Consider the following 12,384-nt stretch of genomic DNA (forward strand, 5'->3'; position numbering starts at 1 on the left):
TTAACCTCGCACGTTTCCTCTCATGTCACTCGCAGGGCGAGCTGGCTACAGACCACGATGTCGTCGACTTCATCATGAACCAGCCCAGTGTTGTTCCTCGAATCAACCCCAGAGTGTTGTCCACCAGCAGAACCTACCTGGATCTGTCTGATACCAGTAAGTATGAGGGTTTCTTAAATTTCAATTTTTTTTAGATCATCCTCAGAAACTAATGTGCTGTCTGTGACATGGATGACTCAAAGCTTCATGTAGAAGCACAGTTAGTTTTCCAAATATTCTTCAACCATTACTGCTACTATTTATTTCTATTTATTTGATGATTATTATTTTGTTGGCGTTTTTTGCAGTACAGATATGATGTAATCAAAAGTTTGTATATTATAAAAACATTTGCTCCAGAATCGATACTTTACTCCTTTTTTTTCATCTCGTTTTGCAGATAACTACTTCATAGATGACTACGCTCGCTTCTCAACGCTAGACACAGTAGAGAAGAACACAGCTGTGGCCAACAGCATGAACTATATGACAAAGAAAGGTAAGAGCACTCTGGCATCTGATCACTGAGTAGAAAAGCATGCCTGTGGATTTTTTTTTCTTGTTGTTACTTGTGAAGATAAAAAATTTCAAAGCTAAACTCTCTCCTGGTGTATTCTCCTTCTGTCCCCTCCTCCTCCTCCACTTCCGCCTCTTATTCATGTGTTTTTAAATTCCCTGCATCAGGGATGACCACCACCAACGGGCATGGTAATCACCCTTTTTCTCCACATTATTCCCCCTCCTACTCACTTGCTCTTTTTTTCAGTTTTCTGTTAACGACATTGTTGGCACCGTGTTTGTGAATCCACCACCACTCCTCCATCTGTGTTCAGTTCTCAAAGGACACAAATGACTAATAATTATGCATGTGATAATTGTACACCAGTCTCCAAGCATGAGTACCAAAATTTGTTTATGTAACTGCTCACTATAACGTTGTTTGTTCCAGTGGGAGAGCATGATAGTTCACCCAGTATGATTTCAAAGAAACTGCATGAAAAGTTTGAACGGTGTGATAAGGAAGCAAAATTTGGAGCAGAGAGCAGCACTTTAACACTCAGTGGTCACTTTATTAGGTACAGCTTGATAGTGCTGGTTCCTTCAGAGCTGTCTTAATTGTTTGTACGTGCTGGAAGTGAGTCTCAGAGGTTTTTGGTCCATATCAACACGATGGCATCAAACAGGTGATCTATTGGATTGAGCTCATTTGAGTAGAGCGGTCATGTGATGTTCAAGAAACCAGTTTGAGATGATTTGAGCTGTGCAACATCCTGATTCATTGGGCGTAGCTTCTGTTCTTAGCTGACAGGAGTGGCACTCGGTGTGGTGTTCCACTGCTGTAGCACATATGCTTCAAGGTTCAACATGTTGTGCATTCAGAGAATCTGTTCTGCATAGTGCATACTTGGTTTTTTGAGTTACTGTTACCCTATCTGGCTATTCTCCAACAACGTCTGGCATCAACAAGGCATTTTCACCTAGAAATTTGCAGCTTATTGAGTATTTTCTTTTTCTGACTACATTCTCTAAATCCCAGTAGATCAGCAGATTCTGAAACTCTCATACCAGTATGTCTGACACTACCAACTATCCCATGGCTAAAGTCACTTAAATGACCTTTCTTCTCTATTCCTATGGTCTGTATGGTAAATAACGTGTGTGTGTGTGTGTGTGTGTGTGTGTGTGTGTGTGTGTGTGTGTGTGTGTGTGTGTGTGTGTGTGTGTGTGTGTGTGTGTGTGTATTTCTGATGAGTTGCTTGCTTGTTTGTTTTTTTTAGATATAAGTGACCTTGATCCTTGATGTTTTTATGTGAAGCTGTTTGAACTTCTATATGTGATATTGGGCTATAAATAAATTTGAACTTAATGAACCGTGAACAGGCGTACCTAACAAAGTGGCCAGTGAGTGTATTATCTTTGTTTGCCAACACCATTAATACCACTGAAGTTGATCTGTAGCACAACTGTGGTTGTTTATTCTTACCTCGTGTCTTTCTTCTTCTGTGGTTGTCAGATGATGCCTACATTCGTCCTGTGACTTTCTGGGTAGTGGGAGATTTTGACAAACCCTCAGGACGCCAGCTCCTTTATGACGCCATCAAACACATGGTATGAAATGAGCTGTGTTTAAAATAATTGTTATACAATTTTTGATGTCAAGTAAACTGTATAAAACAAATTCTGATACCTTCCAAAAGTTGCTTTTTCACAAAGGATATGTGACCTAACCACCACATAAAGCTACTACTTGATGTTTTTATTCTGCAGCCTGTGGCTGCTGCAGACTTTTATACACAGCTAGGCTAATGTGCAGCTCGCTATAGCATCATTGCGTGCAGACACAAGAGTGATGACTTTATTGTTGTAGAACTTGAAGGAGAGAAAAGCAAAAAGGCAGAATGCCAAAAAGTAATTGTGTTCCTTCGCACAAAGAAAAACACGGATGCAAAGCAATGAAACGTGGTCTGTGACATTAACCAAATAAATGCACATGCTTGTTAAAAAGAGGTGAACCAGTTTTAAAACTGAGACTGTCCACTCTGTGTATCATAGTTTCCTTTACAGTGATACTCATGTGGAGTTTAGCTTATAGACGGTCAGAACATTAAAGCCTGCAGAAGCTTACCATCTCTCCCCTCTTGTACAACAGAAAACCAGCAACAACGTCCGACTGGGGATGATCAACAACCCGTCAGCTGACGTGTCTGCTGAGACGACCCGCGTCACCAGAGCAATCTGGTCCGCCATGCAGACACAAACTGCCAATAATGCCAAGAACTTCATCACAAAGATGGCTAAAGAAGAGACCGCTGCGGCCCTGCAGAAGGGTGTCGACGTCGGCGAGTTCGCTGTCGGGGTGAGAGGGTTACACACAGAATCTAAACAGGATCATGGCTTAGTGGCTTAGTGCAAAGGCACTAAGCCATCCTAGTTTTTTTACTCCTAATTTGTCCTTTTGTCAGCTGCCTACAAAAATATCTATGTTTTTTTCTTCAGGGTATGGATTTGTCACTGTTTAAAAGTGCGTATGAGGCTTCCAAGTTCAACTTCCTGCTTTCCCACGCTGCTTACTGTCGAGATGTGCTCAAACTGAAGAAAGGACAAAGAGCAGTTATCAGCAACGGAAGAGTGAGTCAGAAATTTTAAACCTGTCCTAGATGTTGTATAGGTTCAAATATAGCTTATATTGATTTCAAAAATGTCCATCTACCCACATTTGCTGTAGTTATTCAGTCAGTATTTTTGTTTTCTTCTTGACAGATCATAGGTCCGCTGGAGGAGGCGGAGGTGTTTAACCAGGACGACTTCCTGCTTTTGGAGAGCATCATCTTAAAGACTTCTGGAGAGCGCATCAAAAGCAAAGTTCAGAATTTTGGAATCGAGGAGGACAGGTATTTTCAGGCTCCTCTAAGAAGAAGTTTACAGATGAACTTTTCTTGTCGCGCTAACACTTCATTTTTCTCAGGGCCAGCGACCTTGTGATGAAGGTGGACGCTTTGCTCTCGTCTCAGCCTAAAGGAGAAGCCCGTGTGGAGTATGGCTTTGCAGATGACCGCTACAGGTACAGCTGTGTATAAATCAGATGAGCAAGATTTCTTTATTGAGTTGAGAGGTTTAAAAAGTGAGTACTTCACAAGGGTGATTTGATGGTTTATTTCAGAAGGGAGACCTTGAAGAGGTCGGTTAAAGTTTTTTTGTTTGCTTTTCTTTCTGGAGAAAGCAGGAGGATCTTAAATAGGTTTTGTTTGCTTGATTTTCTCGTTGATTTGCTGTTTGCTGGCAGTGCTGTGAAGATTCGTCCCAAAGAGGGAGATGTATATTTTGATGTTGTTGCCGTGGTAGATCCAGTAACCAGAGAAGCTCAGAAACTTGCTCCTCTTCTTCTGGTAGGTTATCTGTGATAACTCCTTTGAATTTGTGATCCATCATGCTTGTATGTCCAGTTGATTTATTTCCAACGTGTTCTGCTTTTGTTCTGTGTAACACCTTTCTCTCCGCGCCTCCTGCAGGTTATAAAGCAGCTGGTAAACGTCAACCTGCGTGTCTTCATGAACTGCCAGTCAAAGCTGTCAGAAATGCCCCTGAAGAGGTGAGAAAACAAGCAGTTTCTGTACTCCATGCTGAAATTGTACATCCTGGTAACACCTTCATGGTCTTTCTATTTCCTCTCCCACATCACTTTTCATTTATCCTTTAGTTAAAGTACAGAATCATCAAATATCATATTATTATGCAGGTTTATAATAATATGGACATCTGCTAACAAGTTGTTACCGTTCCTGAATCTTTTGATGTTGCTTCATGTGCATATGGCACTTACTATAAGTCAGGATTGTTCTGTTAAAGCAGGCAGGACGTGGTATAAAGACTCCTCCACCATATAAAAGTTCACCTGCTTTCTGCTTGTGTGTTTGTCTTCCAGTTTTTATCGTTACGTCCTAGAGCCAGAGGTGGCGTTTCAGGCTGATGGTAGTTTCTCTCCTGGGCCTATAGCAAAGTTCCTGGACATGCCCCAGTCTCCACTCTTCACTCTAAACCTCAACACTCCCGAGAGCTGGATGGTTGAGTCTGTGCACACTCGATATGATCTGGACAACATTTACCTGCAGGAGGTACAGCAGTACATCTGTTTTTAGGCAGGGTTGCTTGTTTGTTTGTTTTTAATTCTTTAATTTTGCTGTTTCAGTAACTCACCTGGCTGGACAACATATAGATAATATAAGTAGCTTATATATTGAACATTTTGGAGTCCAGTCCTCATTGAAACCTTCAGCTAATTTGGGAACCATTATTAATGTGTGTCTGTGGAGCCCCTGGGCGCTGATATCGGGCTGCATGAAGTAAACTTTCCTTGGCTGTGCTTCCGTGTTTGCAGGTGGAGAATATTGTAGCGGCAGAGTATGAGCTGGAGCACCTTTTGTTGGAGGGCCATTGTTTTGACGTCAGTTCGGGTCAGCCTCCACGTGGCCTTCAGTTCACCCTGGGAACCGAGTCTGAGCCCGTCATCGTGGACACTATCGTCATGGCAAACCTGGTAATCGCTTCAAAGCACGGCCCTCTCTATAACACAGCTTTGATTTGTTATACTTTAATGCTTTTCTACTTGATAAATAACATATTTTTTACTTTCCTAGACATTAATATTCTCTCAGCCTGAAATTGTAAATCTCCTTTGTTCTGCTCTGCAGGGTTACTTTCAGCTCAAAGCCAACCCAGGCGCCTGGATCCTGAAGCTAAGGAAAGGGCGCTCTGATGAAATCTACAAGATTTACAGGTAATAATGTGCAGAATTGGCTATATTCTGTCACATATAAATTAAATGTCAGCCACTCCTCTTTGCTCCTGGTTTTATAAATTAATCTGAAAATCTCTCTTCTAATGTTTTCATTATCATTTCTTTCTTCTGTTGCAGCCATGACGGCACAGACTCTCCAGCGGACTCGGACGACATTGTAGTCGTGCTGAACAATTTCAAGAGCAGAATCATTAAAGTCAAGGTCGGTTCACTTGCAATGCAGTGACGTCTTTCTGGCACAAAAGCACAGAAGCAATGGCAGGAATCTGCCCTTCAGCACTGTTAGCTGGATAAATCCAGGATGGAAAGTTGGTGAGCAGAATATCCAGACTGCTCAATTTCTCAGGTTTCTCATAAATTTTAACGAGAAGCAGAAACTGCAGTCTGAACTGAGCCGTTTTGAGCTGAATAAATATGTAATTTGTGCAAAGATGACTAAAGTAAAATCAGACTTTGAAGCGGTATTTGCATATGACAGATGTGCCCATGTGCCAGTGCATTTTTCAACTACAGACAAAAGCACATACACATTAAGCTTCTCTCACCTCTTTGTTTTTCACATTAAAAAGCCCATATTATAAGTTTTGGGCTTTAGTGGGATTTATAGTGTTTTGTTCGTGTTCGTCTTCTCAAAAATTCTGAGAAGTTGCAAAAGTATGCTTCAAAATTGTCTTCCACCATTCATCTACATCACTGTGTAACACATTTCCATAATGCCCACCAAACAGCTTGTTTGGCCCTTCCTCAAAGAAGGAGCAGCTGCCTCACAGTCGACCTTTATTCCCTCACTGTGCTTACTCTAAAGGTTAGCCACAAGCAACGCATGCCAGTTTTTGTAATATTGGCTGCCAGAGTGAACAATGTCTTCACTCCAGGTCTTGCTTATGCCCCTTGACCCCTGTGTGGTAAATACAGTCTCATCTCCTATGCAAAAATATAGGTAAAATCCAACAACACTGTCAGCTTTTACTCTCAGGTTGTTGACCTGCTGTTGTGTCTATGAGTGGAGGTTTTTGCAGGAGAGAGGTTTTCAACAATAGGTGTGGTTGATGCTTTGTGTAGGTTGAATGCTAATTGGTTGACAAGTGAGCTGGGAGGGGAAGGGAGCGACAGGCACTTCATATTGTAATCTAAAGACTCAACAATATTAGACGACTCCCTATGAGCAAGCGCTTGGTGACAGTGGGAAGGAAAAAAAACCCTTTAACAGGAAGTAACTTCTGGCAGAAGCAGGCGCTAAACCTGCCGTGACCGAGAGGGAAGATGCAGCATGAAAAGTACAGACAGTGACTATCCTGAAAACTTCATTGTTTATCACTTCAGCTCTTTGTTGTTAGCTCTTCTCTGTGGCTAATTGGTGAACCAACAACAGCACAAACAAGAGACTATACTTGTCTGTTGTCTACAATTCTATTTCCAAAATTTAAGATAAAAAGATGAAAAGCTTTTGTGACTAAACTACTGTGAAAGTCTTTCATAAATATGACATCTGGCCCAGTATCCACCCCATGTCTGTAGCTCTGCTCCCAGAATCTGAGGGTCCTGAGACTCTGTGGATTACTCGTGTTTTTGAAGGCAACATCGCCGCAGCATTAGCTTAGCATTAGCTTTGATAATGTGCCCAAAGAGCAAAGCTGTGTAAGAAAGCAATCACCTGAAGCACTTTGACTTAATATTCCGAGAATTGCACTCTTGAACTCATGGCAACATGTGAACATGCGATCTCGTGTGATCTTAAAGCCAATACAAAATTTAAGTCAGAGTAAAAACTCAACCACTAATGTTTTGTGTAAGTTTCAGTCCTGAATCAAAACCACGTCATATGATATTTGATTCATATTTTAAACAGAATAATTGATTTTCTTCTTTTCTCCTCCCACAGTATGTTGTGACTGACTGAGTTATGATTGTGTGTTGATCAGGTCCAAAAGAAGCCAGACAAGTTCAGCGAGGAGCTGCTGAGTGATGGGACGGAGGAGAACGACACTGGTTTCTGGAATTCTCTGACCAGGTGCAGCTCAAAACAGTGATCTCATTTTTCATTTTCAGATGTTCAAAACTGTCAAATAAGCGCTTTTCATTTTGTCTTTCAGAGGTTTCACGGGTGGAGGCAAGACTGAAGAGCCTAAGCAGGACAAGGAAGATACGATCAACATCTTCTCTGTGGCCTCGGGGCATCTGTACGAGAGGTTCCTCAGGTGGGTGTCAGAGATGTGACCAGGCAAAGAAAGGGGATTGTTGTGTCAGCCAAAAATCCTTGAAAGCGAACATCCCTGCTTCTTCCTTATACTTTTGATTTTAGAGTCTTTTTCTTCCCAGTTCTGTTGCCACCAGTCTTTTTACTGTCCTCCTTCTCTCTCAGAATCATGATGCTGTCAGTTCTAAAGCACACCAAAACTCCCGTCAAGTTCTGGTTCCTCAAGAACTACTTGTCTCCCACTTTTAAGGTAGGATTTTACTTTATTTTATTCAATTTTTTGCCTCTGGTGTTACTTTAAAACTCAGCTGGCATCTCGTCACTGATGTGGAAATCTTCTCCAATGGCTGCAGCTTTTTCTCTGTCCAACATCGATGTGAAGCTCAAGCAGAAACGTGCAGCAGGGATCGGATTACTCCCTGATTTTTCTTTTAAATATTCTTTCGTTTTTATGTCTAAAAATAATTTGTGTGGGAGATACTGTTGGCTTCTGAAGGTGCTGCAGTTTAGTGGATAGGATGCTGAATGTATTGCATGTTTTAACACGAGCGTAACAACCTTTGCTTGCAGGAAAACAGAGAAATGTGGGATGTACTTAGTATTTCACTAGAAAACAAGTTATTTGTTTAAAGCACAGTACACCCACGGTACAGTACTCTGACAGAATAGGCCCAAAGGAGCATTTCTCTTATGTTCTCACCATAAAAGCAGACTAAACCTTCCTAACGCTGCCGAGTGCAGCTAGTGTGAAGAAATGTAACAACCACCTCACTGACGCTGTTTTCATACATGACCTCTGGACTATTTCAGGAAAATTGGGTCAGGAGGTTGTCCGAAGTTACTCACACAGCAGTGAACGTTTGAGAAGCACTAACTGGACATTTTTTGTGCCCACAAGGCGTCACACCTGAAACCCATTTGTTCGCGGTGAAACCACCGGAGTGTTATTGAATATCACTCTGAAGCTGACGGCTGATCCCTTGTGGAAGTTCCAGGCTCTGGTTGTCGGGTCATGTGTCAGTCAGCGGTATCCTGCTCTCTCATTGGTTGTTGCTTCAATTGCTCGCCCGGAAGCTTAGAAAGTTTGTCAGGTCCCGGGCATTGGGCATCGCCAGCGGTTATTTCACCCGTAGACGGTTTGAAATGTGAATTACACTTCTGTGTCTGATCTATCTAATGTGGCTTTGATGTGACTGCACCAAACATTTATACTAGTCTTCAAAGATTTAAGCCCATTCATAAACACTGAATCGAGCAGCTTGTGCTATTTCTGTAGCACGGCACAACAACAGCCTTCTTTCAATAAAAGAACCAAGCAGACGGCTGCAATAGGAAAAGAGATTATTTTTAAGTCAATATTGAGCCAAAAACAGTAACAGCAAAGTGTAGAAAACATATTGTCATAATAAATGTGAATTCAACAAAAAGTAATTCAGTGAAAATTAAATACATCACAAATATTAAATTGGTAGATCACTGTTACTGTTAGATTTGTATTGTTGATTGTCATTTATGCTTAGAAATATTTAACCATATATGCTTAGAGGTGTATAATCATTTGTAGATTGAAAGAATGTCTCATCCTAGGAGGTCTGTAACAGCTCTGTGTAGCATGAAGGGGGAGTGCGTTCACTCCCTCTACAGAGTGTTCCAGCGTAGATCACACCTCCTAGGAGAGGTCGTATCTTTTCTTATTGATTTATGGTATAGCAAGCACACGTATATCTGTTTAAGTATAAGAGCCCTTTGTTCAGATGGACCGCTAGACTCCTGGCACCAGCTTTGGGGAGTCTTCACAGGGTCACATCTGGATCTCACACACACACACACACACACACACACACACACCCACCCACCCACCCACCCACATACACAGGCAAGGTACTCTTTGTGTGTATGTAGACGTCATATGTTAATGAACCGATGCATATTCATGTAACCTCAATAAAAGAACAGTGGTACGGGAGAACGGACGAGAGCAACTGGGGTCAGGCGAAGGAACGGCGCTTTGTCCGGTCTCTCCCGTGCACGAGAAACATGAAGAACTTTGCCTACTGGTGTCTTGCTTTGCAGTGTAATTATATTGTCCTCAACGTTCCAGCGGATAGGTTCAAGCTACAAACCTATCAGTTACCATAAATAAGATTTAGTTAAAAATAAACATCAATATATATAAACAATTTAAGAATAATAAAATCTGCTAAAACTGAGTGTAATCATACTTATTTCACTTGAAAATTTCTATGAATGAGTTTCGTTCCTCAGTAGATTACTGCACAATTTTATACAAACATGTGGCATTCACTTTACTTTTGATTTCTGCTGTCCTACAAAATCATCTGTCATGCCACATATTTCACTAATTTCTAGAAATCCTACGTAAACAACACAAAACTCAACATTTAGAGCAACTATTCAACCACAGAATGACTGCGTTTCACTTAGCTTACCACTCTTAGTTTCAGTGTTACAGATGTAAGAGTTTTCTGAAGTCCAGAAGAACAGTGAAGTTTGAAATGCTTTAGGCCATTACTGATTGGTCCGTGCAATAATGTCTCTAGCCATCACATAGCCTGCTCTTTGCCAATTGGCTGGGAGCAGTTTGTGTCCTTCTACGACCTCATAGAGCAGCATAGCAAGGCCAGATTTGCTGTCTGTTGAAGTTACCGTCTTGTTTTGTTTTTTTTTTTTGGGGGGGGTTGGTCTTACATTGTGTTTATTTAATTTTGCATTTTCGATATTTGAGTCCATTTTCATTAAATCTGTCAGGGGTCAGTTGTCGGTCAGCTGTCAGCCTGTTTATGAATTATTTATGGCCCCATATTGTCAAAGGGGAAAATTATGAGGTGTGCACATGCTGACAGCTCTGTTCCTGTGTGTCACCATCTTTCAGGAGTTTATCCCCCACATGGCAAAGGAATACGGCTTCCAGTACGAGCTGGTCCAGTATAAGTGGCCCCGCTGGTTACACCAGCAGACGGAGAAGCAGAGGATCATCTGGGGCTATAAGATCCTCTTCCTGGACGTGCTGTTCCCTCTGGCCGTCGACAAGATCCTGTTCGTGGATGCTGACCAGGTTTGCTCACATGTAGCTGTGCAAACACAGTCACTCATCCTGCATCTGTCCAAATATTTGTTCTTTTACTATTCAGTAAAGGAGGAAACTGTCAGCTTCAGAGAACCTGTTCAATATAATATTCCTCATGACTGCCATGAAGTACTAAAAGGTTTGGAAGTAGTTTTATAGAAAAGTTTGGAAGTGCACACTCAGTTTTGCTCCACATGAGTTCCTAGACTCCTTTTTTTTTTTCCTTTTTTTTTATGTGAGATATGTTCTCTACTTTTTATTTTTACTGTTTTGTGCCAGCTAAGCTGTTCACACCTCCTCCTCTGCTTCAGATCGTGCGCACAGACCTGAAGGAGCTGCGTGACTTCGACCTGGAGGGAGCTCCGTACGGATACACTCCATTCTGCGAGAGCCGCAGGGAGATGGACGGATACCGCTTCTGGAAGTCCGGATACTGGGCGAGCCACCTCGCTGGACGCAAATACCACATCAGGTAGACGCTGATCGCTCAGCTCCAGTGTCGCAATCAAGTTTCAGCAGCATTTAACATCAACTATCTGCAAACATGCTTTCCTGCAACTTTCACGTGTTACCATCGTTTGCAGCGCGCTGTACGTCGTCGATCTGAAGAAGTTCAGGAAAATAGCTGCAGGAGATCGACTCAGAGGACAGTACCAGGGGCTCAGCCAAGACCCCAACAGCCTTTCCAACCTCGACCAGGTCTGACGCTCTCTTCACTCACTGTCTGCATTCGTGTTTTTATGTACACGTGACATCAGAGCCACGTGTTTTATGTAAAACAGCCATATGTTTTTAGATTGATTGAACACTCTTCTCCAGTTTTTCAGTGAAGACTTTAGAGCAGCCTCGCGTTAGCGTGCGTCTGTTCCTTGTCGCCGCTCGTGTTTACTCGTCATGTTCTGCTCTGCTTCTGATTTCACGACAGCGCATCGCTGGTTTTATGATTGCGGCATTGTTCAGCAGCTTTTACATTTCAGGCTCTGATGTCCTTGAGCACAGCGACAGGACAAACTGTAGTCTGTGATTGCAACTTGATTACTACGCAGCTGAAAGAAAACATAAAGACAGCCAACTGTGAAAGTACACAGGGGAAGCAGATGCTGCTTCTAATGCTTGTTTGTACATGATGGTTCAACCTTCCTAACAATAGTTTTCCCTTCTCTGCTTTTAGTTAAGCTCTGCACTTTTTCTCACTAGTTTTTTTTTTATATGATTTGATTTTTTTCCAGGATCTTCCAAACAACATGATCCACCAGGTGCCCATAAAGTCTCTACCTCAGGAGTGGCTGTGGTGTGAGACCTGGTGTGATGACAGCTCCAAGAAGAGCGCCAAAACAATAGATCTGGTAAAGAATGCTTCTTTTTATTTAACTGTTTTCTGTACAGTTTGTCAGAGTTACAGAGGATTGATGGCAGTTTTCTAAAGATTCACATGTATCCTTACAGCCACTAGAGGGCAGGCAGGCTTAAGAATGAGTTCACATTAAAAATAAGACCACCTTCTTCTTCCACCACAGCAGATCATCTGCTTCCATCTCACCCTGTCCCTAGCATCCTCCTCGGTCACACAAACTCTCTGCCTGTCCTCCTCTACATTCATGAAGCTTTCTCTTTTCCTCCTGCCTGGCAGTTTTATATTTAATATCTTTTGCCCAGAATATTCACTATCCCTCCTCTGCACATGTCCAAACCATCTCAGCCTTGCCATGAAGGTTTTAAATAGTCGTTTTATAGGTGGACATAAATCAGTTTTGATGCTGCATC

At 42.0% G+C, this 12,384-nt stretch overlaps 1 protein-coding gene across 2 annotated transcripts in view; it reads left to right on the top strand.

Moving 5' to 3' along the window:
* The window catches only part of uggt1 (UDP-glucose glycoprotein glucosyltransferase 1), a 31,337-nt gene that overhangs the window by 17,894 nt on the left and 1,059 nt on the right, over positions 1 to 12,384 (top strand). Inside the window, exons 19-39 of one of the 2 annotated variants that reach the window (XM_080870724.1) lie at positions 36 to 156; positions 440 to 538; positions 724 to 747; positions 2,054 to 2,148; positions 2,690 to 2,896; positions 3,037 to 3,168; positions 3,301 to 3,431; positions 3,506 to 3,601; positions 3,824 to 3,926; positions 4,050 to 4,129; positions 4,463 to 4,652; positions 4,916 to 5,074; positions 5,229 to 5,314; positions 5,453 to 5,537; positions 7,258 to 7,346; positions 7,429 to 7,533; positions 7,698 to 7,782; positions 10,426 to 10,608; positions 10,932 to 11,092; positions 11,205 to 11,319; positions 11,850 to 11,966. In XM_080870724.1, the coding sequence (XP_080726850.1) occupies positions 36 to 156; positions 440 to 538; positions 724 to 747; positions 2,054 to 2,148; positions 2,690 to 2,896; positions 3,037 to 3,168; positions 3,301 to 3,431; positions 3,506 to 3,601; positions 3,824 to 3,926; positions 4,050 to 4,129; positions 4,463 to 4,652; positions 4,916 to 5,074; positions 5,229 to 5,314; positions 5,453 to 5,537; positions 7,258 to 7,346; positions 7,429 to 7,533; positions 7,698 to 7,782; positions 10,426 to 10,608; positions 10,932 to 11,092; positions 11,205 to 11,319; positions 11,850 to 11,966 (2,463 nt within the window). The remainder of the gene's footprint in view (positions 1 to 35; positions 157 to 439; positions 539 to 723; positions 748 to 2,053; positions 2,149 to 2,689; positions 2,897 to 3,036; positions 3,169 to 3,300; positions 3,432 to 3,505; positions 3,602 to 3,823; positions 3,927 to 4,049; positions 4,130 to 4,462; positions 4,653 to 4,915; positions 5,075 to 5,228; positions 5,315 to 5,452; positions 5,538 to 7,257; positions 7,347 to 7,428; positions 7,534 to 7,697; positions 7,783 to 10,425; positions 10,609 to 10,931; positions 11,093 to 11,204; positions 11,320 to 11,849; positions 11,967 to 12,384) is intronic. The other variant, XM_080870725.1, reaches the window with a different exon arrangement.

Source organism: Rhamphochromis sp. 'chilingali' (assembly GCF_963969265.1).
Source record: "Rhamphochromis sp. 'chilingali' genome assembly, chromosome: 21".
In the NCBI taxonomy this organism is placed as follows: domain Eukaryota; kingdom Metazoa; phylum Chordata; class Actinopteri; order Cichliformes; family Cichlidae; genus Rhamphochromis; species Rhamphochromis sp. 'chilingali'.